The sequence below is a fragment of the Zootoca vivipara genome, chromosome 8 (assembly GCF_963506605.1).
Source record: "Zootoca vivipara chromosome 8, rZooViv1.1, whole genome shotgun sequence".
In the NCBI taxonomy this organism is placed as follows: Eukaryota; Metazoa; Chordata; class Lepidosauria; order Squamata; family Lacertidae; genus Zootoca; species Zootoca vivipara.
In genome coordinates this window covers 32487352-32513557 of record NC_083283.1, presented here as the reverse complement: position 1 = coordinate 32513557, position 26206 = coordinate 32487352, and the positions used below count along the sequence as shown (strand labels likewise).

Here is a 26206-nt window from a genome sequence, read left to right as displayed (position 1 = left end):
TAAAAGACGCCTACTTCTTGGGAGAAAAGCAATGACAAACCTAGACAGCATCTTAAAAAGTAGAGACATCACCTTGCCAACAAAGATCCGTGTAGTTAAAGCTATGGTTTTCCCAGTAGTGATGTGTGGAAGTGAGAGCTGGACCATAAAGAAGGCTGATCGCCGAAGAATTGATGCTTTTGAATTTTGGTGCTGGAGGAGACTCTTGAGAGTCCCATGGACTGCAAGAAGATCAAACCTATCCATTCTGAAGGAAATCAGCCCTGAGTGCTCACTGGAAGGACAGATCCTGAAGCTGAGGCTCCAATACTTTGGCCACCTTATGAGAAGAGAAGACTCCCTGGAAAAGACCCTGATGTTGGGAAAGATGGAGGGCACAAGGAGAAGGGGACGACAGAGGATGAGATGGTTGGACAGTGTTCTCGAAGCTATGAACATGAGTCTGAGCAAACTGCGGGAGGCAGTGGAAGACAGGAGTGCCTGGCGTGCTCTGGTCCATGGGGTCATGAAGAGCCGGTCACGCCTAAACGCCTAAACAACAACAAGCTCATTGAACACAGCTAAACATGCATAGGATTGCATTGCATTTGTTGCTGCTGTAATAATTATTTATGCTGCTGTTAAGAGGTTTTACACTCTTCTGAACCAGCTAGTTATCTACCTATTTCTTTTCTTTTCTTTTCAGGACTTATCAGGAAGAATCAACTTTACCAGTACCATTCAATGGGCATATGGATATGTACGCAAATGAATCTTTAGTACTGAAAGAGAGCTAATCTATTTGAGTATCTGTGGTTTTGATTTAATTTGCCACTTCAACAAATACACACCCCAATTTCCCCAAGGAGAAATACGCTCACATATTTCCTTAGTATGTGATGCAATGAGAAACGGCATATTTTGCTTCTGACTTGAGATGAAATGATCAATCAAGACAATGAGATATACAAAGCAAGAGTTTGCTACGATGGTTCTTGGAATGGTGGTTTATGTTGCGGATGTTGGAGCAGATCTCTGGGCAGCAAACAAATATTTCCATGAGGGACAGTACCTCTGGTGTGCCTTGACCCTGGCCACAGGGCTTCTTTCATCACTAGTTGTCCAATATTTCAGTTACACTTGGTTTAAAGATGATGGCACTGACCAGCTGAGTTGGATTTCTTCATTACATCTCTTACAAGCTGGAATATTTACAAGGTAAATATAAAACGTAGAACATACAACTAGCTATGCTTGTAATGTCCTAGATGACTTTTAATGGGGAAGAAGATGATGGTGACTCGTTAAACTTCCAAAATTTCAAATGTGTGCAGGTGTGTGAGGCATAGGAGCCAACTCCTAGGGGCCAAGGGTTCTTCACCCCCACCCCAATAAAATATTTGAGGGGGCCAGCCTCCCCCAAGTTGATGGGCATTGTCATTCAAATGGTGTGCATGCACTGCATCATGTGATTGATTATGCGGGGCAGGGCTTACCTGCCATCCTCCATGTTTTATTCAAGTTGATACCCCTGGTGTAAGATAAGTAGAATGCGTTGCCTAGCTGCTATTTGCTGAGTTGCTTTATCGGATCTGGAGTGATGTACTCATGAATTTGCTGGTCCTGTTGTTCTTTTATTTTTGTCTAATATTCTTTCACCCCCCCCCAATAATTAAGGATGTTAAACACTGACAAAGGGGCATCTATGTACACAGCATCCAAGTGACAGTGTAGCAGTTGCTTTGCCAAAATTCCTTTAATGACTGACATGAGAACTTGTGTGATTTAAAATGTTCTTAAATAATTACGTTTCTCACAGTCATTTTAGCCAAAGGAACTACGGTATTAATTAGACAAATTAACTTTTCCTCTGTTCCAGGCTGTGGATGCTGGAAATGCTAAGGATGCTTGCTTTCTGTACTTGCCACTAAAATGTTTCTTTGTCATCTTAAGAAGGCAACTAGAACAAAAGAACTATACATTTGCTATCTTTCCCACTATATCAGCCATGTCCAAAGTGGTCAAATGCTCCCCAGGCAATTTTGAAAAAGCAATCTCTTGCAGGCCCCCGAGCACCTGCCCACCAAATTTCATTTTCACAGGCTTGTCACAAGCTCTCCCCTCTGTGGGGGGGGCATGGCTAGCCCCCCCATTAGGGAGTCCCAGGCTGTGTCATTTCTTGGGTCAACCAATCTGGTTGGCCGGGGGGGGGGGAGCATGGCTAAATAAATAATTAAATACTGTAGTACACGTTTGGGATGTTGCTGCTGCAGTGATGGTGGTGGCAGAGGGGCGGCCGCCGCCTTGACCCAGTGCCGGATTTATGTATAGGCTAAGTATGCTGGAGCCTAGGGCCTCTAAATCTAGGGGGCCTCACCAGTCCCCCCGCTCCCCAGCAGGCAGTCTCCCCTCTCCCCAAATTGCAAACCCAAGACTTCATGCAAGGGCAAGGCAACTCAGGCCCAGCAACTATGAGACTCAGGGCTAGCCAGTGGGGCCCAATTTGAAGCAGTGGGGTGCAACTTGATTTTTTTGTTTTGTTTTTGGTAAGGCCCCAGTTCACAGCCAAAGTCTGCAAAATCTTATAGATATAAGTAAAATCCATCTAGATTGCCCTGGTGCGGGGGGCCCCTTAGGAGCGGCATGCGGGGCCCAATTTGGCCCAATTGTTCCAATTGCCTTAAGGTCAGCGCTGGTGAGACTGGGCAGGGGTTGGACTGACAAGCCCTACACCTTCTAGGTCCCTGGTGTCACTATTCAGAGTACAGACTCAAGGACTTGTTATGGAAATAAAGGGGGGCACTTATTGGAAATCAGTTTTGTCACCTCTCCCCCCCCAAACCCCAGCCACCTTTTATTCACAGTCACATAAGCACTACACTACAGCATAGCCATAAACCTGTACGTTCAACCGCTGAAATATACACCAAATATGTGGCAATGGAGATTTATGTTACTGCTTTATGAATGAACATTGTGTTTTATGAATGGACTCTGTATTTTGTGAATTACCTAAGAGCCACCAATAGGGAGCTCTAGAATTTGACAGCTAACCAAATCCGCTCAGAAGTCAGCGACTGATAAGACTTGTCAACCAGTTCTTCCGAAGTCTTCCTAAATTATAAAGCTCCAAAATACAGGCCAAAACAGAGCAGGTCTGGGAAGAGCAAGGCATACAATGGGCACCACCAGCGAAAAGGCCCTGCTCTGTGTAGCTCCTGCCCTGTCATTTGATAGGGTGCCCACTTGCCCTCCTTATTGACATGGAATGCTCTCTATTGGAGTCTCCAGGTCCAATACAAAGACCATAAGAAGGGAGAGCAGGTACCTTGAAGTTCCCAACAGCTGTTAATCAAGCAAGCAAGCAAGCACACAGGTCACCTTTGTCACGGTCAGGACGCCTATGTCCTGGCCAGGCCTGCACCCAACCTTGTTTTTGTACAGTCTTGTTTGTCCTCGGTAACCAAAATTATATTATCAACATATACAAGCAGAAAAATTGTTTTCCTTCATTTCCTTCATCGTACAAAACAAAGCGGCACTAATAAAGAAAAGTTCCAGGGTGGCAACAGAAAGCAAACTAAAAATGTTTTTGCAGTTCATCAAAACTATCCAGCAATATCAAGTTATAGGAAAACTGGTGCTATTAACAGTAATCCTTCTAGTTGGTTAATTGGTTCGGCAACTTCCATGCACACGATGACGTGTGATGCTAATTCTTTCCCCCAAGAGTTAAATGATGAGAGGCAGCTACAGTTGCAAATGGCAACAAAGTATCTATGAAAGGAAGAGGAACAGATTTGCTCAAGTGTGTTGCAGGTAGAAATACTGTTTGTAATGAAGTGAGAGCAGTAGTTTACTTGCTCAAATTAACAAATAAGAAAGTTTTAAGAAGGGGATTGTAACAAAAACACTGGGGCCTAATTTGAATAGGAGAGTGCCTGGTATCTGGTGGGCAGACCAAAGTACTTGTCAGGAGAGCTATGAGATTCAGGTGAGGGTCAGATAACTGTTAATAATAATTATAACTCAGTAGGGGATGATGTGGTGCTGCCACTCGCCTGACCTCTGGTTGGCTGCATTGCTGTTGCGTACCAGGAGATAGATGGAGAAGGGCAAGGGTGGTGCACTGCGAATGCACCAGCAGAGCCAATCTAGCCCTCCTACTGGTGCATTTGCACCATGCCAACCTCCTTACCCACTTTCTACCTTTCAGTAAGCAGGTCAGGGTGAGTAGTAGTACTGAGCAGACTTCAAATTCCTAACATGTTTGTTGGATGGTGGTGGCGGCAAAGGGGGAGAATGATACTCTTTTATTATTTGTGATGTAAAAAGCGTTGTGGAGCAAACCGTCTAACAGGCCAGGCATTCGTACAATATTTTTCCTTACATAACAGTGTGTCTTTCAGATCTTCAAAATAATGTGCTATTTGTAGAATATGAAGTATTTTTTTTAAAAATTGCTCTTTATTTCTATTTAATATTTTCCCCATCCAATCCAAACATATATTGGTAAAACTTTTCTTTTTTAAAAGTGGTTAATGTATTTAATTTGGCATTAATACAAGGCCCAAGAGCAGGTCATATTTATATGTCTGTCAAGAAGCAGAAGCTAAACATAACCCAACAATTTCTCCCTAGGTAAACGCCAAGTGATATTCAGTAAGCACTTTACTTTGTGAGAATCCTTGCCAGGAGTCCAAAGGTCACCTCACACCTTATCAAGCTTCTCAGTTGTGAACTGGGGAGGCTTCACATAAAGCTGTGAGCTTGCCCCAACACACAGCTTGGACAACCACAAGCTTAGGTGTATGAGTGTGTGTGTGAGGAACAGATTGATTTACTCAAGCAGGTTTTCTGAAAAATACTGGACTACACAGATGCCTCAATCTAGGATACAAGAACCAGATGTTTGCGTTCCTGATTGTTTTATAAACTGAGAATACTGCAGGGCTTTTGTCATTCAGAAATATAAATGTGTGTCATCAGCACCACACAAGGAAGCAGCTCTGTAATAGAACTTTTCTTCCTTGTTTTTACACATTAAATCCAAAGCCATGAATGGGATCTCTACAGTTTCTGTCAGTGCTGCAGGCATCCCCGAAGGAATAGGGAGCAGGTCTTGGATTTTTACATACTGCTCATGTATCTTAAGGGCAGCAATGAACTTCCATGAAAGGAATATGCACCCCTCTTTAACTTGCATCTGCCTCAGCCAACATGATTAATGATAAGGGAAAATGGGTGTTGTAGTCTATTAATTATTATTATTTATTAAATTGGTATACTGCCCTATACCTGCAGGTCTCAGGGCAGTTCACAACATAGAGTCACAATATAAAAACACAAAATACATAATAAAAACAAGAACAATCAAATAATCCACCCTCCACATGTTGCTAGGTGTAGTCTAGCAACATTTGGAGGGCCACAGATTTTTTGGGGGGGGAGGAATAGATATAGATCACCCATGTGGGATAATTAATAAAAGACTGGCTGGATCCCTAGATCCAAAGTGCAGAGTAAAACATGGGCGTAGGCAGGGGGGGGGCAGGAGCGGGCAATTGCCCCCCCTAGAAGCAGGGCAGCTGGCCAGCCTGCCCCGCTGCCCGCCCGGTGCCGTCTCCCTTCTTCCTGGCTGGCTGTGGGGCGGGCGGAGGGAAAGCCCCAGAGCCGTGCAAAGCGTTTGGCTGGCTTTCCCTCCGCCCGCCCCACAGCCAGCAAGGGAGAAGGGAGACGTGGTCCTCCAATTTATCCATGCAGCAGCAAGTAAACACAGGCAATAATCTTAGGATACAAAATATAATAAAATAGCTCATGGGCTGAGCTCCTAGTGAGCAAACTCAGGCACGTCTTATTTTGATGAGGTCACATGGTGATAGAGAGCTAAAAGAGGAAATTAAAAAAGGAGGCAACTGGCAGTGATGTGAGGCTTTGGGAAGTTAGGTCAGTAATGCAACTCTGCCCACACCACCAGCTGCTACTGCTTCTAGGGCTGGAAGGTGGGGCAAGGCAGTCATTGATGACACCCCTTGATCACAAACACAGGGTCTCTCTGCCCTGTGGACTACATAAGCATGCATACAGTAAGGTTTCATTAAACATCCAGTGCAATTGTCAAGTATTTTAAGCCATTCAGGCACACTGTGCATGGAACTTCTACCCTTAGGTTAACCTTTGCTATAATTATCAGAATTATGAGGGCATTCTGATACCCCAAAATCTATTTTAAGGGGTGAAAGTTGTTTCCAGTGTTCTGCTAAAGCATCGTGGGGTAAGCCACAGGTATGGAGGCCACCATTGATGTTCTGTAGGAAGATATTTATGTATAAATTTACCCAAGATTTCTGCAGGGTACATTGGAGCTTGCCACAAAACTGCCAGCGTGTGAACTTCAAAACATTATTCAGAAATTCCCACAGGGGCAATTGGTGCTTCTTGGGATATGCTCTTGTAAGCAGAGCTTTTAAAAACAACAAACTGAAGAGGAGCGAGCAAGTGCCCTGTCGTTTTGAGAAACAGCAGAATAATGAGGCTGGTTGAAATACGTTTTAAGAGGGGCTTTCTATCTTCCTTTTATATCCGCTTGCAGTTGCTTCCTTGTTAAAAATTTGAGATGCAGAGCAAACACACCTTTGCATTTGCTCAAAAATGTGCCTTGTGCTCAAGTGAGAAGACACCTCTGTTTTGAAAACAAGCATCCAAATCAGCAACTTGGGTATTGGGTGAACATAATTCTTGCAGAAACCAAGGACTCAGCTATACAGCTGCAAATAAAACGTTTTAAGTGTGTTTTACGTGCAATATACAATGTGACACTGGATGGTGACGGTGAGCCTTATGGAAAATTCAATGTATTTTAAAAAAACGGTTTTTTTTTAAAAAAAAGCATTTTCAGAACTTAAAAAAAATATGTTTGTAGATTTCAATCAAGAGTGTTTCTCTGAGTTTGGCAAATTCCGAACATCTTTTCTTCAGTGATGTACCCGTTCCTTGCCAGACGATGTATGCTGTGCTGTGCTGTGATAGTGAGAATAAAAACGGCATCTCCCCAAATAAAATAGAAATATTTTGAGAAGCAAATGTTCTTCATGAGGCAATGAATTAATCCCCCCTGAAATGTTTAGTGTGTTTTCTGTCTATGTTTTATTTTATAGGAAATTACTTCATACCCTTAAGGACACATTATTCAGTGTAAGGCTGTGGGAGTTGAGATATAATGCAGTAGTAAACATTAGCATGCATTAGCTCCTCATTTTCCAACTTCTACCAATGAAATGCATGTCACCACAAGAAATTCATGTGCCCTAAGAATTACAATAGAATTTGCACGTCTCTTTATATGGAGCAGCAGGTGCCTTCTGTTACAACTTTTAAATGTCTACAGAAAACATTTCAATTCCTCCAGGCTTATGCAAGCAGTTAAGAATACATCTTTCTATAATAGTTAGCTGATCTCTGATTGTAAATTTTTATGTGGATTTATGTATCGTTGTTGTAAATAGCTATGATATCCATTTTGTGAATTGTGGTATATAAATAGGGTTCTTAAAACAAACAAACAAACAAACAAACAAACAAACAAACAAACAAACAAACAAACAAACACGCCTGCTCAAAAGTAGGTCCCATTGAGTTCAATGGAGTTTACTCTCAGGTAAGGAAATTGAAGACTTTTGGTGTTCCTTGTAATGATAGCACAGGAATTCAAGGCTTATTTTTGAAAGCAGACATGCATATCTGAAGATTGTGGTGGTATATGGGGTTTTGACCGCTGGCTGTAACAGATAAAGCTCTGCACATATATATGTCATTTTGGTCCGCAACTGTCATCACTTGGAGGGCTTCCCTCGTGAAGGAGTTATGTAACTGGATTGTGGCTATACTATATATATATAAAAGAAAAGCACAGGTGGAAGGTGCTGTTACCAATAGGATTATAGAAGCAGGGACTGAATATAAAATTTTCTGATATAAGTTTTAAACCCCCAAAAACTGTTATTTTAGTATTATTGCAAGCTATATTGGATTTTTTCTTTAAAATGGAAAGTAGTCAATGATTTTAAATAAACAGATAAGGGTTTGTTTCCATGGGGTGGGTGGGTGGGGACACAGCTTTTTATAGTCCTCAGCAAGTCATTTGCCCTATCTAGTGCTCTTGTTATAGGAAATAAAGTTGCCGTCAGCAGAGAAAAGCTTAGCATGTGCCTCATGAGCCCTATCTGCATTATATATTGAAAGCAGTATCCTACCACTCTAAACAGTCATGGCTTTCTCCAATGAATCCTAGGAACTGCAGTTTGTCAAGGGTGCTGAGACTCCTGTTCTCCTCCCAGAGCTATAATTCTCAGAGTGGTTTTACAACCAATCCTTATTCCCTAGGAACTCTAGTAAAGCAGCTAGCCCATTTGCAAAAGCTAAGCAGGGTCCAGTATGGTTTCAAATTGCATTCTCTTCCACCTCTACAATTCTATGATTCTCAGCACCCTTAAGTTCCGATTCAGAAGATTCTTTGGGGGAAGCCATGTCCATTTAAAGTGATATGATACTGCTTTAAATGTATAGTGCCACATTCTCCCATATTTTTGTATTCAGTTGGAGGGGGGGGGGAGATTATGAAAAAAGAGGGAAAATAAAATGGAAAGAGGGAGGGGGGAGCAATAGTTTCCGTGGGATCTGTCACTACGGCAACATTTTTCTTCTTTAAAATTTCAGAACTTCCCTGCTAATTTTGTGTTTCATTTAGATGCTTCTTAGAGGTTGAGTATCCCTCACTCCCTTTGTGTGAATGGGTCTGAATGTGAAGGAAAGGGATGATAAGTCAATTGTGCACATGGCATGATGTGTTTCACGCTCCCATTGTGAAATCCAAAGGGCAGCAGAAGAGTGGCTGGAAGAGACAGACTTAAGCAACCCTCTCCCTTTCCGGTCCTCCGTTGCTGCTTTTCATTTGAAGAAACAAACACCAGGAGATTGTTAACCACACCTGTTGCATCATGTTTACTTTGGCTCTAAACCTTACAAAATGGCCGACTGTGCCTTTCTCCATTGCAGGTACTGGGTTGCACTGAAATGTGGCTACCAGGCAGCATTTAAAACGAACAACTCAGAAGATGGCTTGATTGATGGTTGCACCAGCCCCATTCACAAGAGTGCCATTTGTGCAATGACTGATATAAGTATGCTCAGACTATTTAAGGCATTTCTGGAAAGCACACCCCAGCTCATTCTTCAGATCTACATCCTGATGACATGTGACAGTTCTACCCCCAGTCAGTGTAAGTCTGCTTGTGGTGATGGAAGCCATCTCCCAACAGTGTGTGGAAGATGCGATGGCACAGAATGTTCACAAACATTTAAACTGCTCAGAGAACTGCTTCAGTACATATGAAATACACCTTCTGTGCCTTAAGACAGATCAGTCACCACCTGTTCAACCCTTGATGTATATGTGACATTAGATTATTGTTATTTGTCTCAATGTGCATCACTTTAGACTCACATTAAATAACCTTTGCCATGTTGTTGCCCATTCACCCAACTCCATGGTTGGAGTTTCTTTAAATCTATGTCTCCATATTTCTTCCATTTCACCTCTTGATCACTTATTACTTCCTGTGTTTTCTGCTTCTTAGTCCACTGCCCCTAGTCCTACTTTCTTTAGCCACTTTATTTCATGTCTTCCCTTGTACCTCTCCTTCTCTCTTTTCCTTCCTCCACCATCCACTCAGCTTAAAACCTTTCACACCTCAGTACTCTCTTAGTTACACCTTTCCTAGTCCATACTAATCCCTGGCCCTCCTTCAAACCCTCCTCCCATTCTTCTTCTTCTTCTTCTTCTTCTTCTTCTTCTTCTTCTTCTTCTTCTTCTTCTTCTTCTTCTTCTTCTTCTTCTTCTTCTTCTTCTTCTTCTTCTCCTCCTCCTCCTCCTCCTCCTCCTCCTTCTCCTCCTCCTTCTCCTCCTTCTCCTTCTCCTTCTCCTTCTCCTCCTTCTCCTCCTCCTCCTCCTCCTCCTCCTCCTCCTCCTCCTCCTCCTCCTCCTCCCATTCTTCTTCTTCTTCTTCTTCTTCTTCTTCTTCTTCTTCTTCTTCTTCTTCTTCTTCTTCTTCTTCTTCTTCTTCTTCTTCTTCTTCTTCTTCTTCTCCTCCTCCTCCTCCTCCTCCTCCTCCTCCTCCTCCTCCTCCTCCTCCTCCTCCTCCTCCTTCTTCTTCTTCTTCTTCTTCTTCTTCTTCTTCTTCTTCTTCTTCTTCTTCTTCTTCTTCTGTCTAGGATGTGTCTTTGGACTATAATATTTTTATAATAATTGCTTCGATGGAAATGTGGATGCATAGATTCTATGCATCCCTCTTGGCCCTTTGGTGGATGGACTTCTAGCTTATTCCACAAGGTTAACAGTCACACCCATTGTGCCACCTAGTGCTGGTATGTGGCCCCTGGAAGGTTGCCCACTAGGCGAGACTGCCATCAGGCTGAGAAAGGTTCCCTACTCCTGAGATAGGCCTTTGGTCTGATCCAGCAGTGCTCTTCTGATGCTCTCAAAGAAGGAGCTAAGGAAAAAGGAGGACTTTAGTAAAACCTCATGATGAGCCTGGAGGCCAAAGTGGCTTCGTGCATTCAATAGGGAGGGAATAATCAGGCAGAGTAGTTGGGACCGTGGGTAGAGAGCCAAGGGGCCATTTTGTCTACTGCTGAGAACCTGCCAGGGCAGCTGTACCTTCATGAACTACGTAGAAGAGATATTCTCCCTCTCAGTGCTATTTTTCTAGAAAAGGAGGTGCTGGAACTCTCCATGAACGCCTCCCTTGTTCTTTTATAATGGCAAAGGTTCCCACCTGAGAGATGACGGAACTGAGTTCAGGTAAGTACTGGCTGGGGAAAAACCTGCATCCTACTTGTGATTTCTGTTGACATCTTTCCTCTGGGATCTGACAGCTTTCATAGGGAAAACAAGTTATGGGATGGGACAGGCTGAATTGATATGACTTCACCACCAGCCAGTTATTTGCCCCAAAGCTTCCCAGTACCGTAGTTACTATATCTAATTTCCATAGATTCTAAGAGCATGTCTGTCTAGTTCAGAGTACTGTGCAATTTTTGTGTGAATATTATTTAATAGAAAAAACACTTCTTTTTCTAACAGGGCTAACAACTTTTTTATTTCCTTTTATTTAGATGTAACCATTGCAACGTCTTTCTGCAGCATTTCCTGTGCAACTGTGGACTATCAGATAGCTTTACGAAAATCCCTGCCTGAGAAAAAGAACTTTCCAGGGATATTTTCCAAATTAATGTATCTTTTCTATAAACTGTTGACTTTGACTTCTTGGATACTCTGCATCGCTCTGGTCACCATACTAAGTATAGCGTCTCTTGTTCTACTTGTGTTTCTTTGGCTTTTGAGTATATGTTGGGTCCTGAAGCAACACACGGCATTTTGTACATCTAAAGGACCAGAAATTGTCTACAGGACTATTGTGGGAATCATTCTTATTTTTACCTTTTTTAATGTCAAGGGAGAAAAGACCAAAATACCTCTGACTGTTTATTATACTGCTCGGGGGTTTATAACTGCAACAATAGTGTGTGTTTGCATGTCCTGCAAATCAGTGTTTAATGGGAAAATACATTTGTTATCTGTAATCATGGTGGTCGTTATCACCCTAATATTGGGCATTATTTTTCTTATTTCATATTATGCATTTTTTCATCCTAGGAATTTTTACACACAAGATGTAGTTGATGGACCAGGAATTTATTACGCACAAGATGTAGTTGATGGACCAGGAATTTATTACACACAAGAGGTAATTGATGGACCAGGAAGCGAAAGGACAGAAAACTGTAGAATGAGGGGGTTCCTGATGCAATAAATCTCACGACAATTATCCGTTGCTGCTGCTATGCTTCTTTTTATTTAATAAGATATGATAGCCATCTTCAAATATCTAAAGGGCTGCCACATGGAGGATGGAGCAAGCTTGTTTTCTCCTGTTCCGGAGGCTAGGACCTGAACCAGTGGCTTCAAGTTACAAGAATAGAGATTCCAACTAAAGATCAGGAATGATTTCCTGACAGTAAGAGCTGTTGGACAGTGGAACAGACTCCCACGAGAGCAGGTGGTCTCTCCTTCCTTGGAGGTTTTTAAATAGAGGTTGGATGGCCATTTCATATGTGTGATCTAGTTGAGATTCCTGAATTGCAAGGGGGTGAACTAGATTACCCTTGGGGTATCTTCCATCTCTAGGATTCTATGATTCCCTCAGTGCAAAAAGTCACTGATGCAGTTGTAGTGCATTGGAGGTCGATTTATACTGGGCCATCCTGTTTTATTAGTAGTTCTATGATGCTTCCCCAATGTTTCCACATTATTTGTGTCTGGGTGAGTGCTCTTGCATATAATACAACACCAGTTGAAAGATAACCCAGAACAACTGTGGCATATGAAAAGTTACGAGGATTTCAGCAGGAAGCTGCAGGACATGCACGGATTGGAAACAAAGGACCCTGAAACTTTGGCAGAATTGAAAGTGTGATCACATACAACTAGTACGCCAATATCATAATGAGCCCAAATCAAGAATGAACAATAAAATACATTTGGAAGGCTCCCGAGTTCATTAGACTTGCAGGCTTGCTTTGCTCCTTGTCATTCAGGTAGGAACTATAACTAAATCCTTTCAGTGACTTCATCTGGAGGGGAAAATGCAACCTTTCTTTCAGTTTGGTCTTGACAACTTCATTCATGCCTTTTAATGCCAAGACTTGATTGCAGGAATGTTTTCTACAGTGTGTTTTGCCTGAAGATTGCAGCTGATGCAGAATAATCTGGACAGTGCATTAGTAATCCAGGATGTTCAATGGTTTCTTATGCCCTTATAATACATCGTAATTTGTGATGCTAGTTTTAATCTGTGAATATGTGAACACCTTGAGCCTTACATGACTTTTCTGTGAAATGTCATGTTCATGGCAGGCTGGCATTTCCTGGCTGGAATTATTGTATGTACAAAGCAATTTTCAGCTATGGTATAATGAGCCTTCATATCTATATCATTTTATTTTATAAAAAAATTCCTTCAGTAGCACCTTAAAGACCAACTAAGTTTATATTTTGGTATGAGCTTTCGTGTGCATGCACACTTCTTCAGATACACTAGAAACAGAAGTGTCAGACCCTATATATATACAGAGGGTGGTGGGGGTGGGTGGGAATGGGAGATGGGCTGATGGGAGTGGTAAACCTGTAGATGGGTGTTAATGGCTGCTGATGGCTGCAATTAGTCCTGGGCTGAGGTGCTAAAGAAAGCTTGATCATGCATAATGAGATAAGAATCCGATATCTCTATTCATCCCAGGTGCTTCCATGGTTTTAAGCTTGGTAATGATTTCCAATTCAGCAACTTCCCTTTCCAGTCTGTTCCTGAAATTTCTCTGTAATAAAACAGCTGCTTTGAGATCTTGTATAGAATGTCCTGGGAGATTGAAGTGTTCTCCTACTGGTTTTTCAGTCTTATGGTTCCTGATGTCAGATTTATGTCCATTTATCCTTTGGCGTAGGGTTTGGCCTGTTTGTCCAATATAGAGAGCTGAAGGGCACCGTTGGCATTTGATGGCATACACAATGTTAGAAGATGAGCAATTAAATAGTCCTGAGATGGTATGTTGGATGTTGTTGGGGCCAGTAATGATGTTGTCCGGGTGTATGTGGCAGCAAAGTTGGCATCTGGGTTTATTGCAGGCTCTGGTACCAGTGTCCATGTTAAGTCTGGTGGTTGTATTATTGTGGGTGAGGAGTTGTTTAAGATTGGGTGGCTGTCTGTAGGCAATGAAAGGTTTTCCTCCCAGAGCTTGAGAAAGGGAGCTGTCATTGTCCAGGAGAGGCTGTAGATCTCTGATGATGCGTTGTACTGTTTTAACTTGGGAGCTGTATGTGATGACTAGTGGTGTTCTGTTATTTTCTTTTTTGGGTCTGTCTTGCAGCAGGTACCTGTAACTAGATTTTATTTTATGTGTTTTCTGTTTTGTTATTTTGGGGTGATTTTCTATATACTCTTTACAGGGAAATGTCCCACTCAAGATACATTTCTCTGCAATTCCTTTGAAATGCATCTTATAAGCATGTGAAACTGACGAAAGGCTACGTTAGTTCAGCAAATGGAATTCACATGCTTACATGTGATATGTTTGACTTTCACCCCACTGCAAAGAAAAAGCCACAGGTGCTATGAACGGTATGTTGTACAAAAAAAAGGGGAATGTTTTATATAGCTTGACCAGGAAGCTCTTTGTGAAGGCAGAATCCAAAGGGCTGCTCCACATATTGTTTTGATTCATGACAGAACCACAAAATCAGGAAGTATCTCTTAAGGTGGTACTTCTTGTTGGAAGGATTAAGAGCTACCATAACTGTTGTTATACAAGAGTAGCTCGGTCTCTATGCTGTTTATGCTAGGCAGGGACTAAGTCTGCATACTTTAAAGTGTATAACTTCCCCAAATAATCCTGGGAACTGTAGTTTGTTTATGGTGCAGGGAACTGTAGCTCTGTGAGGGGTAAGCTAGGATTATTTGTGTTAAGTTATGCTTCAAATGTTCTGTGCCTGTGCAGCCAGGGACTGCTGCCGCCAGGAGCTTGTGGTTAGTGGGTGATTAGTTTTCTGCTTCCTGGGACGCAGGTGGCGCTGTGGGTTAAACCACAGAGTTTAGGGCTTGCTGATCAGAAGGTCGGCGGTTCGAATCCCTGCAGTGGGGTGAGCTCTCGTTGCTCGGTCCCAGCTCCTGCCAACCTAGCAGTTTGAAAGCATATCAAAGTGCAAGTAGATAAATAGGGGGAAGATAAAAGGCGTTTCTGTGCGCTGCTCTGGTTTGCCAGAAGCAGCTTTGTCATGCTGGCCACATGACCGGGAAGCTGTACGCCGGCTCCCTCGGCCAATAATGCGAGATGAGTGCCGCAACCCCATAGTCGGTCATGACTGGACCTACTGGTCAGGCGTCCCTTTAACTTTACTAGTTTTCTGCTTCAGGTGCCAATTGCCTGCAAAGTGCTTTGTGTGGAAATGACCTCAGTAATACTATTGGCATCTAACAACAGCCGGTGGTAGGTTTTAGAGCAGGAGCAGCCCACTTTGTGTCCTCCACATGTTGTACTGCACCTTCCAACAGCCCCAGCCAACCTGGCAAAGGTCAGGGTCCAACAACATATAGAAGGCACCATATTTGCTGGCCTTATTTCAAAGAGAATGGAAGTTTTAGAGTGAACTGTCCCCAGCACAACATTTATAAAGATGTGTCTATCTTTTTTCACACATGCCACATAATGCACCATTGAACCTCTCTCCTATTCTTGTGTTTATGTGAAAAATAGTAATGCAGCTCAAAATAGTCTTGTATCAGGCTTTTAAATCCATTAATAGTGGCGTCGAAAGGTGGCGTTGCAACTGCTTCATAACCTTCTTGCACTTTCTGCTACCTCTGAACAGCTGTGGTCTGTCCGAAGCACATTTTTATTTTCCACTCATCATTTCTCTGCAGCTTTTCCTATAACACCATCTCCCTGTTTGCAATTGTTGTTATTGACTGGCATGGCCCCCTTATCAAATTCCTCTTCATTTTCTACAAATCTGGCCTTCCACAGTATGACTGTTCTCTTCACTCTTTGTTCTTCCATGAAGCTTATACAGGTAAGAGAAACTCACTGGTGCAATTGTTTTCTTCTTTAACACGTCAGCAGCTCAGGTACAACCAGCAGCTGTGACAATGACAACCTTTTTACCTAATCAGTTTCATGGAGAAGTGGGAAATAGTAGCAACACTCATTAACTGTTGCAGTGGAGATTCCTAAACGTTGATTAAAGTACTGTACTTAAAAATGTATGCATGATTTCAGTCTCTCTCTCCATCCATCTTGCAGGACAGTCCTTCCGTCATGTTATATCTTGATTTCACCACATGAGGGCTTCTTTGTAAGAAACAGGAACGAGTAACAACAGAATTACAGCAAAATGTAATGATAGTGTTTCCTGTAAACATTGCCTAGAATAAACCCTCAGGCTATAAAACTCGAATGACTCAGATGTGCTTAAGCCTTCTCGTGTCAACTGAATGTGTCTAAATCGGTACCAGTGTATCTGAGGTCAAGCAGAACATGCAAATGTGCATATCATTAAGGGCGATATTTCAAATCAAAAATGGCCACCTCGAAAATAAAATGGTAAAGGCCTCCTCTTTGGATTTCAATCTATTACAGATGCTCACGCACACTTCCGCTTTCTATTCTGGGCAGTCCTTAAAATCCAGCTGCCAGTCAGACCGTGGATTGTGCTTGACCTTGTCATTTTAATCTAACTGCAAATTGAAAGCAAATGTTACCCGCCACATCCCACCCCCCCTTCCCCAGTATGGCCATGACATCTTGCAACAAGTATTTTAATAAGTTAAATGAAAGATAATAAACAATTTCATCCTGTTTTGACTACTGTCAGTGGTGTGGATGAGGGGGCAGGATCCCACCAAATTATTTTAATTACTCTGCTGGTCTCATCTGCGGCATCTGGTGGCACTGGCGAGCTTGCCTGATGTGGCACAGAGAGTCCTGATTTATGAAGCTGTAATTGGCTTTCCAATAAACATTTGTCAAAATAATGTACTCATTCAAACCAAAGCCTGCTTTATATGTTCATATAAAAGAGCACTTAACTTTCAGCAAAGAATTGTCTGCCATCAAAAACACTCTATAAAAGGGGGGAATTTATGAAGACAAAGTACTCGAGGGTGATCACTGGAGGACTAAAGTTCACTTTCAACCTTTGGAGTGTTGAGTTCTGCTGTATGTTAGTTACTGATACTATATGTATCTCTCCCCCTCTCTCCAAGACTTATACTGAAAATCCAGGGTGCCTCCCCCCCCCCCATCCTCCATTCTGGCATGAAAATAGAAATCTATCTTTTCAACATAAATTATTTACTGAGCAATCTGTAGGTAAGTAGGAACATAAAACATAAAGGATAAATGTAATTAACTGGAAGGAGATTTCACCTTAATTACTGAGTTTATTTAAATAGATGCATATCCCATTGTTTGCAAGGAACTGCTAATATTTCTATTTAGAACTAAGTGGCTGACATTTTTTTTTATGTTACTGGTTAGCTACAGTTTTTGCGCAAGACTATTGATAATGTGTTGCAGTGAAAGGAGCACCTGTTTAGAAATGAAGCTCCTTCCCTGGGCTTGGACCAAACATCATCTCTGTTACAAGCATAGCTGCCAAGTTTTCCCTTTTCTCGCGAGGAAGCCTATTCAGCATAAGGGAAAATCCCTTAAAAAAAGGGATAACTTGGCAGCTATGGTTACAAGCCTGTACTGAAATAACAGAAATATCACTTTAATACCAGAAATGGAACAACTTTGTAGATAATTCAATCTTAGCCCAAGAGGCAAGATGTTCTATGTATGCCTAGAGAAGTGGCGAGGCATCTCCATGGACTACAATTCCCATCATCCCAGATCATTGGGGCTGATGGGAGTTGGAGTCCAACATCTGGAGGACCAAAGCTCCCCCATCCTTGGTCTGCTCTAGAGCTTCCTTGAACACTTCTGAAAAACTCCTGCTGAAGGAGTTTGTAAACTGTCAGGTCAGCATCTTCTCTTAGAAAATAGTTTTGATAGCCAGGAAGGAAGGAACTGACTTCCAGTGATCTAGACCCTAATGCATTTTGTGTTGGTGAAGAGATGTATGCATGAACAGGAGGACCGGGAAGATCCATGTTCAAATCCCCACTTGGCTATAAAGTTCCCTGATGACCTTGGGCCAGTCACTACCACTCTGCCTCTCCAACCAGCTCACAGAGTTGTTGTGAGGAAAAAATGAATGGGGGGTGGATGGGAGGAGAACCATGTACACTGCCTTGAGGTCCTTGGAGGAAAGGCAGGATATAAATGTAGCTAAATAAGTAATTAGTACAGCCCCTAACTTGCATTGCTTTCTGACTACTCTGCTATCACACAGGAACATAGGAAGCTGCCTTAAAATGAGACAGACCATTGATCCATCTAGCACAACCTTGTCTACACTGATTGGCAGCAACTCTATTGCAGTTATTAATATTGCACATATGGAAGCAATAGGATGAATAAAAGCTGACTCTTCCTGAAATAAAATTGTCCAGATCAAAAACATGGTTCCAAAGCTTTTCTAACAGAACTTGTTCCAAAACAGACTTTCAACAATAATGGTGCATTCATACAGTTGCGTAAAATCATGTACTTGTCCAAGCACGGGTTTAGCACCTTAAAAAATATGAAATTACTTCAAACAGAAATTGAAAACCTTTCTCTCCACACAGACTCCATTCCAGCCTGAGGCATTCCAGGAGAGACATCATTAGCACACCCTTTGTATATTCAGTGGCTTGAGAACAAAGACCAGCTCACACAAAATGGAGTTTTGCAATTGAATACCCCTCCCATGTGATCTAAGTTAAACACCAGGGGAAAGCTAGCAGAGACACATTCTTAGTTAATTATGAACCTATTAGGCACCCAGAGAGCCTCACTTAGCTTCAGTGGCATTTAGCAAGACACATCCAGAGTTATTCTCCATTTCAAGGTACAATTAGGCAATTATACCTAACAGGCTCTCAAGGGTTTCAGACAGGGATTTCTCCCAGTCCTACCTGCAGTTGCTGGGGATTGAACCTGGGGCTCTACCCCGAGCTACAGCCCTTCTCCACCACAGTGTTCTAAAACCTGGATTAGCAGCCTGAAGGGGTGGAGGAGGACATAATTCAGATGAGGATTAGATCAAACTGTTCTCCATTTATTTGCAGTTCTGGTTAGATCTTGTTAATGAGATGCAGTATTTCTGGCCCTGGTCTGGAGTTGTGATATGGGGCCCTAGAAGAGGATTCATCTAGACTGCAGGAGAATTATTATTTCCAAAGCAAACTAAACATTTAACTGGATGTATACAAACCAGTTATTGACATTTACAGAGAAGACGCTGCCATAAGGTCAACCTCGCTTGTTCCCTATTGCAACATTAATGTTTACCCGGACTGCTACTGGAATTGACCTCACTTTCATGCTTGCTCGAATCGTTATATAACACTGGGCAGAACAGTCAGTTGGGGCACAGTGTGTGAAAAACAACTCCCCGAATAACATGTAGAACATTGTTTGGGTTGGCCTTTTCAAACCTGCAGCCAGAATATATGGCATTGGTTTGAGCATATGCAGCAGTGCGATGTTTTGTATCTATTGCATTTTCTGCTAAGTGCATTTATTCACTTAAAATAAGAGCAGTTAGTAAAACACTCACGAATACTGAGAGGAAATGTCTGGTTTTCATGATTAGACCATTCAATGAAGCAATATAGAATTGCTGTTATGTACTGGTCCCCTTCTATGATGTGTGTGCATTTCATCCAGTCCTAAATAAATATCACTGAAGTCAGTGGAATCTTATGTTGAATAGGTGTGCTTCAGATTGCATGCTTTGTCAAGTCCTTTGTTATAATGATTGATATCATTTATTTGCTGAATACAAAGGCTATTTGTGTTTCCTATGTATCTTGATATGCCAACGCAGAACCTGTTTTGGAAGGTAATCATATATTTTAAAAAAATAAAAATAAAATAAAATAAGTTTTTATTAAAGTGATCATATCTGACACTTTTGATAGGACTTGCACAGGCGGCCCCTAGGGGTGGATGCAAAGTGGCCTTGGAAGCCTCTCATCTTCCCACCAGAAAAAAGGCTCTTGCTGTGGATCATGCCCAATTAATTAGGATCAGCATTCTGCAATCCCATGCATACTCATCTGGGAATAACTCAAACTTCTGCCTGCAGCTAGTAAAGCGTATTGAGCTAAAGATCTTCAGCCAGCTGAAATGCAAACTTTAGCTGTTCAATGAGAAATGCAAGCAATTTTGTAAAGAAGTGTTACAATTTAAATTGCTAGCAGGAAGCTGGAACCCCATCAAAGAACAGGAAAGACGTATTCAGCCTCTGCTTGATCATTTCTCTCATTCTCTGATTTCTTCTATGCTGTTCTGTCACAAGCAAACCTCATTTACTTGCCAGAGCAAGGCCATTCTGTCATTTATCCTGGCACTCTGATAGATGGCACTCTTGCTTGTTTTAAAAAAAACCCCTGTGTTTTCAATCAAAATTGGAGGAACTTTAAAATATATTTGAAAAGTTGTGTCATGGCTGTCCCACTTCACAATGTTTTTGGCCCTAAGAATACAGCTTTGTTTGTGTGTGAATGTAGACACATTTTTGCTGTTATGGTTACCCTCTGTTTATTTAAAAGCAGAAAGAAATTCTTTGTGGTACATGTCAAAAGCTTATTATTTATTTAACAAAACGTATACACTGCTTGATTGTGAGAAAACCTTTAAGTGGTTTACAAGAAATATCGCAGTTACTAATAAAAACATTTAAAAAATTATTAAAATTAACAATAGAATAGATTAAAAATATCAACATCTACGTGTCTGCAGAGGCTTGCCGAAAACAAAAATGTTTTAAGCAGGCAATGAAAAGAGTTCAGTTTACGCAAATACAGTTCTGAACATACGGAACCATCTCCAAAAGCTTTCTTTAAAAGGGAATGTGACTTCTTCAGGACTGTTGTGTTTTTAGTAGCTATGCAAAACAGAATTGCTCAGAGCTGGTGTGTGCAACCTGTAGGCTGTCTCCACTAAGATTGGCCACTTGTCAGCCTTTCTGCGTAGCTTTGGTGACCAACAGTAAACAAAAATCATTTCCTGTCTCTTCCAGTTACAGCCCAATGTCATCATCCTGAACCAATCAAAATCATTTAGCTTTTCAGATCAGCTGTCGTCATAATATCATGTGATTACATATAATCATTTTTCAGGGCCTTTCTTTATTAAGACATTCAACTACAAATTTTCCTGTCCTTTACCTAAATGTCTCCCAAGTCCCTTTTTCATCTATCTACGAAACAATTCAAGATTAATCACAACCGCCATGTCTAGCCGATTCTCTTTTAATGCATGCAGTTTCATGCATTTTAGCAGTTTATTCTTTTAATAAAAAGAATTAACATCTGTTACATAACGAACCTGAAAACAGCTAGTTCTCTGTTATAAAAGGTAAGCACAGCCTCTCCAATTTAGGCTCAAAATTAAATGGAATCATCAAAACAATGCAGCTTTTATGAAATGATAATTTTATCCATTGCTTTCATTTCAGAGATCAGGGATGCTCTTGCAATGCTCGCAATTCTAGCCTCCCTCATTGTGCAATTCCCCGTTGAGCAGCGTAACTTTCAGAAACCAATGCAGCGCAAGAGTTGAACATAGAACCCTTTCCAGCTTATTGCCTAGGAGTGTCCTGGAGAAAGAGCTTCTTGACATTCTTGCTTATGCACCCCATACAGAGGTAGCCAACATGATGTTCTTCAGATGTTGCTTAACAATTCCTATCAGCCCCAGCCAACATGGCCATTGGTCAGGGACAATGGGAGCTGGAGACCTGCAACATCTGCTGGGTACCACATTGCTTGCTTGCTTTGAGACAATGGCAAGAGCAGGCGTCCCCAAACTGCAGCCCTCCAGATGTTTTGGCCTACAACTCCCATGATCGCTAGCTAACAGCACCAGTGGTCAGGGATGATGGGAATTGTAGTCCAAAACATCTGGAGGGCTGAAGTTTGGGGATGCCTGGGCAAGAGGGTAGAGCGTTGTCAAATATCTACAGAATCACTCAAGAGTCTCATTTGAACTTTCTGCTAAATGAACATTCGCAACAGAGTGTAGCCTATCAGCAAGTCAAGTGTAAGAGCAGGAGACTCTTAAGTTCAGGGCCATGTGTTCGATCCCTGCGTTGGGCAAAAGATTCTTGCATTGCAGGGGGCTGGACTAGACGACCCTTGTAGTCCCTTACAACTCTACAATTCTGTTTATCAGCCCCATCTGGTACGCAGGCTGAGACCCTACTTGCCCGCGGACTGTCTCGCCAGAGTGGTGCATGCTCTAGTTATCTCTCGCTTGGACTACTGCAATGCGCTCTATGAGGGGCTACCTTTGAAGGTGACCCAGAAACTACAACTAATCCAGAATGCGGCAGCTAGACTGGTGACTGGGAGCGGTCACCGAGACCACATAACACCGGTCCTGAAAGACCTACATTGGCTCCCAGTACGTTTCCGAGCACAATTCAAAGTGTTGGTGCTGACCTTTAAAGCCCTAAACGGCCTCAGTCCAGTATAACTGAAGGAGCGCCTCCACCTCCATCGTTCTGCCCGGACACTGAGGTCCAGTGCCGAGGGCCTTCTGGTGGTTCCCTCGCTGCGAGAAGCCAAGTTACAGGGAACCAGGCAGAGGGCCTTCTCGCTAGTGGCACCCGCCCTGTGGAACGCCCTCCCACCAGATGTCAAAGAGAAAAACAACTACCAGACTTTTAGAGGACATCTGAAGGCAGCCTTATTTAGGGAAGCTTTTAATGTTTAATAAATTATTGTATTTTAATTTTTCTGTTGGAAGCCGCCCAGAGTGGCTGGGGAAACCCAGCCAGATGGGCGGGTATTTATAAATAAATAAATAAATAAATTATAATCCTATAAACTAAAGGCAACAGGCTTCTATCAACCATAAGAGCGTGCATCAGGTATGGGAGTGGTGAAACCTGGGTTCAAGGCTCGTTTCCAGTCTTTGAGGATGCCAGATGACTATCGCCATCTATGAAATTGGGGAGGGGGAGGAACCATTATGAAAATATATTTTTTTTAAAAACCCACACAGTAATTGACTTCAAAGGGAAAATAGATGTTATTCATTATTGACCGAGCTGGATTTATTATGAAAACTGGTTCCTATGAATATCTGTCTATATCCATATTGATGAAACTAACATGCTGACAGAGATTTCTTGTAACATTAAATTCCCCATTTCCCCCCTTTTAAAAAAAGGCTTGGTGCATGGAAGGGGCGAAACAATGATTTATTCATTTATTGAGTGGTTAGCAATGACCAGAACATCAAAGAAGCCTTGTTATTGTAAATAAGTGCTCCTTGCCAAAAAGATGACTAAAAATTTAGTTGTAACCAAACACTTACTGGAAATCTCTTGCTTGCACACGCATGCCTAAAATAAGAACTCTGATCAGAATTTGTATGACAAGAAGTATGCATTAGGAAATCATCAGTTTCAGATTTCTGTTTTTAGACAAATGCCTACTGAAATGAATGAGGGCTAAAGGAGAGGATACATTAGCTATGTATCTGTGCAGTGATATTTGATTTATTTTAAAAAGGGCAAATTGCTACTTCAGGGCCCTTAATCTGGATGAAGACTTTTTTGTGGGGCGCCTTTAACTTTTTGACTGCCACTATGATGCTGATTTGGATTGAGTTGTGGGGCGGGGGGAAATTGCAATTTGCAAAGGTAAAATACCCCTCTCATTTGCTTCATTGGAAACTGTTTTCCTTATCTTGATTGAGGATGAAGGAAAATACCGGGACCTTTTCCAGTAGGGCTCCTAGATTTTTGGAATACATTCTCTGGGGTAAGGGGAGTTAGCTGCCTCTGCTCCCATTCCAACTAAACACCAGGAAGAACTCTCTGAAAGAAAGAGCTGTTCAACAGCGAAATGGACTCCCTTGAAAGTTGGTGGACTCTTCTCCACTGGAGGTTTTCAATCAGAGGTTGGATGACCATCTGTCATGTATGATGTGGTTGACATTCCTGCATTGCAAGGAGTTGGATTAGATGACCCTTGCAGTCCCTTCCAGCTCTGTGATTCTATGATTTAATGTTTTAAACTGGGCATTGAGAACTGTATTAGCCCAGTGGACATTTTGAAATGCACCATCGTCAATAATATTAATATATATACAGCTTAATATGCAAAATCCTGAAGTGGTTTACATAAAACACAGTAAGATAATAAAGAAAAAGAAAGCTGTAGCTATATACAACATTTAAAACCAAAAATACCAAGAAACACATCAGTAAAAATCAGAGAAGCCATTAATAAAACATTCAGTTAAATATCAATAAATAATAGAGCAATGCAATGAATCTTGTGAGTCTGAGACACTGGCATAGTAAGCTGCTGGGGCACCCGGAGCGGCAAACAAGACACGCACCTGGGGGTGGGGCGCCGCTACGTTGCGCACATATGCAGTATTGCTACGTACGACGTAGGCGTCACTACATACGACACACGTGTCTCTACGTACGATGCATGCGTCGCTACGTAGCAATGCTGCACATGCACGCTACATAGTGGGGTGCTGCTGCTGCTGCTCATGCTGCCCCCCTAAAGATGGATCTGGGAGCGGGCTCCCCCTTGCTACGCCCCTCGTCCGGGAATACCTTCTTAAATAGATGGTTTTTTAGGTGGTGTTTAAAGTTTGTCACTGTTTCTGCCTCTTGCACAGCACATGGGAGCAGATCTGGAGTTCTTGTCCCCACAGTCCACTCTCATGCGTTAAATTCATCCAGAATCTGCACACCTGAGGAGGGCTTAGGCCTGTGCCATTGCTTCCTGGGAGGAAAGATGCACACCCTTGCTCTGGTACTGCTGCCATTCAGGAATTGTTTTCTCATGGGAATGTGGTTTCTCTATAAGCAGGCCTTGGGCTGATTGAACATTCTGTCAAAGGTACAGTAGATCTAGGGCAGCGAGACCGTTTTGTTCGCACCGGGTGTGGAGCTTCTGGGAAGCTTCAGCAGACACCACAGTGACGTCCAACAAAAGGGGACAGAGGAGTGGCACCAGATTTTGGCATCGTACAGGGTGCCACTGAAATATGAGATGTCAAGGTCTGCCACTAATTCTATGGCCGTTTAAATGTATTTATGGGAGGGGGATTATTGGTTTGTTTTTGTTCTGGTTTTATTATGCATTTTGTGTTTTCATTTTGTATTTTTATGTTGTGAACCACCCTGTGATCTTTGGATGATATGCACATGTAATAAATAATAGTAGTAGTAATAATGGGAATCAGACCCCCATGTTTCTCTTAGAGGCTCTGCCTATCCACAAGCAATTAATTCTTCACTTGAAAGCTGTTTTCAGGGATGAAGCAGCTAGCAAAGGTAGTTCCCCGGAAAAGCAAAACTCAACATCACATGCTCCTTTGCTGTTATATGCAACTTCCTTAATTACTCCCAACTTTTAAAAGCTTGTCAGAATGAAAGCAGTACTAATCTGATTAGTAACTGTGATAGAGTAAATCTACTGTAAAAATGGATCATACTCCAGGTTTTGAACATGATATCATTCAAGTCACTTGAGACTTGCCACTGTGAAACAAAAGTCTCTTTGATGGAATATTTATTTCAGGATATATATATTTTTTAAAAGCATAAGAAACAGCCTTGTTTTGTGTTCCTCTACAAAAAAGTTGCTTGTAAAATTTTATTAGCAAAGGAGGCAATATTACAAACATGAATGAATACACTGTACAATGCTATAAGACGGAGATAAACAGTCAGCAAAATAGAAATTCAAGTACTGTACTAATTTACTTGTTGCATTTACATACCTCCTTTCTGCCAAAGCAGTTTGTGATTTTTTTAATTAATCCAATTGGCAAATAGCCATTTGCAAATAAACCATTGTTTACAAAAATATATGTCTTTCAAGAGCCTTACATTGGCATAATTACATTCCAGTAATTGATAAAACAAGTCCATTTCTCTATAAACTAATCAATCCAAAATTTCCCATCTCCATTTGTCCATCTCTGCCATCTCTAGACGTTTCAGTAACCACTCCCTTATGGATAGATCTGCTATTAACATAATTGGCATTAAGAAGTTCGAGTTGTTACACGTGTTTTCCTAAATCACATTAAGCAAGACAAGAGAATTTCAACAAAAATGGAAATGGAAATTGCCAATATTTGCATATTTGTCCCATGCCCAGAATGGAAATCAATCCGGCAAATATTGATTGATTGTATTTAGTCTGCAAAGATATGTAACTAATGACACCCCACTCACCCCATTTAAATTGCATGCCCTCTTCACTTAAATGTATGGTGTGGGAATAATGACACCATTAATTATATTAAATTTGTAACTAACATAATTCTATTACCTGTAAATTGACAGCGAGAAGAATAATGTAATATTCAGTGGAATCTGAACTGCAGCAGAATGGAAACAGCACTGACGAGAGATGAAGACAATTTGGAACAGAAATTACTGCTTTCTTACATCCCTAACTAAGACTAGCACTGAAAGGTA

The 26206-nt window shown here is 41.7% G+C and overlaps 1 protein-coding gene across 2 annotated transcripts in view; it reads left to right on the top strand.

Moving 5' to 3' along the window:
* Positions 1-13143, top strand: part of XKR9 (XK related 9) — a 34088-nt gene extending 20945 nt beyond the window's left edge. For both annotated transcript variants that reach the window (XM_060277754.1, XM_035126018.2), the window contains exons 2-4: positions 686-1197; positions 9034-9257; positions 11152-13143. In XM_060277754.1, the coding sequence (XP_060133737.1) occupies positions 938-1197; positions 9034-9257; positions 11152-11849 (1182 nt within the window). In that variant the 5' untranslated portion in view covers positions 686-937 and the 3' untranslated portion in view covers positions 11850-13143. The remainder of the gene's footprint in view (positions 1-685; positions 1198-9033; positions 9258-11151) is intronic.
* Positions 13144-26206: the final 13063 nt, after the last annotated feature.